We start from the raw sequence: 2,500 nt of genomic DNA on the forward strand, positions 1-2,500 counted from the left end.
AACCTCTTCTAATCAGTCTCAAACAATCGATTTTGTTTGAACTGATCGTACCTATATACGTGCATAGCTTTTGCTGCTGTCATTAGTTTTCTTTCAAGCTCTATATAGTTTGCTTGGGTGTCCAATCGTCCTTTTCTCTCTCGTTCTAAAATGATAATTTCTTAGTGTTGAAAAATCGTTTACCAACCTTCTTTTCCTGGCCTTCTGTTATTCATATATTTTTTTTCAAGGCCGACTTGTTTACCTCCATATATGGTAGCTGCTTTTATTTATTTATTTATTTATTTTTTATTATTATTATTATTTTTTTTTTTTTTTTTTTGGTTTCTGTTAAGAGAGTTGTTTCTACCTTGTCAGTCAAACTGTTCACTTTATTAGTCTCATGTTTCCGTCGCTGTTGGTTTACTATTTTGAATCTGATCATTTCCTTCTTTCCTCAGGAGTCAGATCGTTACATATTTGATTACTTTGTTTCTCTCCTTATTTCTATTGTCATTACTGTTATCATCTTTGCTATTTTTATAATTATTATTATTATCCTTGTGATTATTCTTACTCTTACCATTATCGTTATCCTCATTATTATCGTTATTATTATTATTATTATTATTATTATCATTATTATTATTATTATTATTATTATTATTATTATTATTATCATTATTATTATTATTATTATCATTATTATTATTATTATTATCATTATTATTACTAGTAGTAGTAGTAGTAAAAGTAGTAGTAGTATCATCATCATCATTTTTATTATCGTTATTACTATTATTTTTATTGTCATTCCTATTACTAATATCATTATTATCATTACTAGAAGAATAAGGATCATTATTATCATTATTATCAATGTAACTATCTTTGCTATAACCATTATCATAACTATAACTATTATTACTACTATAACTAATGATATTATTTTGATTATCATTAATATGATTATTCTTATAATCCATATCATTATCATAATTCCTCTTTTTACTCTTTGTGCGATTAACTTTCTTATTACTATTGTTGTTGTTGACGATTTTTATTATTTTTGTTATTTTTGTCATCATCATCATCGTCGTCGTCGTCATTAATATTGTTATTATTATGAACGCAATTACTATTACAGTTATTTAAGTTGTTGTTTATTATTGTTCTTATCATACTTATTATTATCATTATTATTATTATCATTATTTGTGTTTTTATTTTTATTGTTATTGTTATCATCATTTTCATTATTCTTTTATTATCATTATCATTGCTATTATTATTGATATTACATTTTTGCTATCATCATTATTATTACCATTATTGTTGTTGTTGTTACTATCATTACTGTAATATTATGAACCCTCATGTCACCACTATTAATCTTATTATAATTATCACTTGGTTTGATTATCATTTAATTATCAGTATCATTACCATTATTATTAGCAGTGCTATTATCATATTAATAATAGGACTATCACTATGATATCAATGTTCCTATTACTGGTATTCTCATTGATAACGTTATTGCTATTTTTATTTTTGATATCGTTAAAAATGCTGGCATTATGAACTCTATTATTTTTATCATTATTATACTTATTAATATTATCGTTATCATTATCATTACTGTTATCATTCCCATTGTTGTTTTTTATGTTTTTTATTGTTATTATTGTTACTTTTATTACTATTGTCATTATGACTTTTTTATCATTAATATTATTATTACTATCATTATCATTATATTCATTACTATCAATATTTTATCAGTGTTGTTATCTTTATTATCATTATCATTATTATCATTACCTTCATCATTATCATTACCGTTATCATTCTCACAATCATTATCAATATCATTATCATATTATAACTGACATGGGGAGGGATCCAAAACCGCTTTCCTGCGTCTTTTGGTCGCAGAAATTGAATTCGCGACCAACCCGCCACGACCAATCCAAGAAACAAATTGTAACATAAGAGTTGGCGGAACTTATTAGACTGCTCAACCCTGTCGCAAAGTCTTGACACGAGAACTAGAAACATAAGTTACATTATAAAAGAGTTACATTATTACCGGCTTTCTCAGAAAACTACTGAGAGATGTAAAATGTAAATCTAAACCAAGATACACTTTGTAAAAAGTCCCATTTCACCAAACTAAGCGAATATGGAGGGTTGTTAGCTTTTGCCAGAGCATCGACAGGGATGGAGATCAGGGTGAACGTAGGACCACTAAAGCAGTGCCAAATTTTATTTGCGTAATTTTTGAGGCTTCAGTGTTTTTCCGCAGAAATATTTCATTCCAGCACTTCATGTCATGCATCAACTTTTTCGCTTACACTACTGTTTTAGTAGAGCCAATATCAGCCGAATATATCTTCAGGAAATATTCGAAGAGGAGGTTGTAGGCTATTCATGATTTCAAAGGTGACTGCGTTTTGCTATTTTTGACTGGTGATTGAGAGTGTGCTTCTCATTGGCAGGCCAGGGTAATAATGTTTCT

The 2,500-nt window shown here is 27.4% G+C and overlaps 1 protein-coding gene across 1 annotated transcript in view; it reads left to right on the plus strand.

Moving 5' to 3' along the window:
• LOC122267700 (uncharacterized) overlaps nucleotides 1-2,500 on the plus strand; it is a gene marked incomplete at its 3' end in the record, with an annotated part of 292,950 nt that overhangs the window by 155,410 nt on the left and 135,040 nt on the right. The window contains 1 exon segment of the mRNA XM_086545641.1: nucleotides 2,140-2,220. Within this exon segment, the coding sequence (XP_086401767.1) occupies nucleotides 2,140-2,220 (81 nt within the window).

The sequence above is a fragment of the Penaeus japonicus genome, unplaced genomic scaffold (genome assembly GCF_977035675.1).
Source record: "Penaeus japonicus unplaced genomic scaffold, GWHDUDI00000001_assembly GWHDUDI00000016, whole genome shotgun sequence".
In the NCBI taxonomy this organism is placed as follows: domain Eukaryota; kingdom Metazoa; phylum Arthropoda; class Malacostraca; order Decapoda; family Penaeidae; genus Penaeus; species Penaeus japonicus.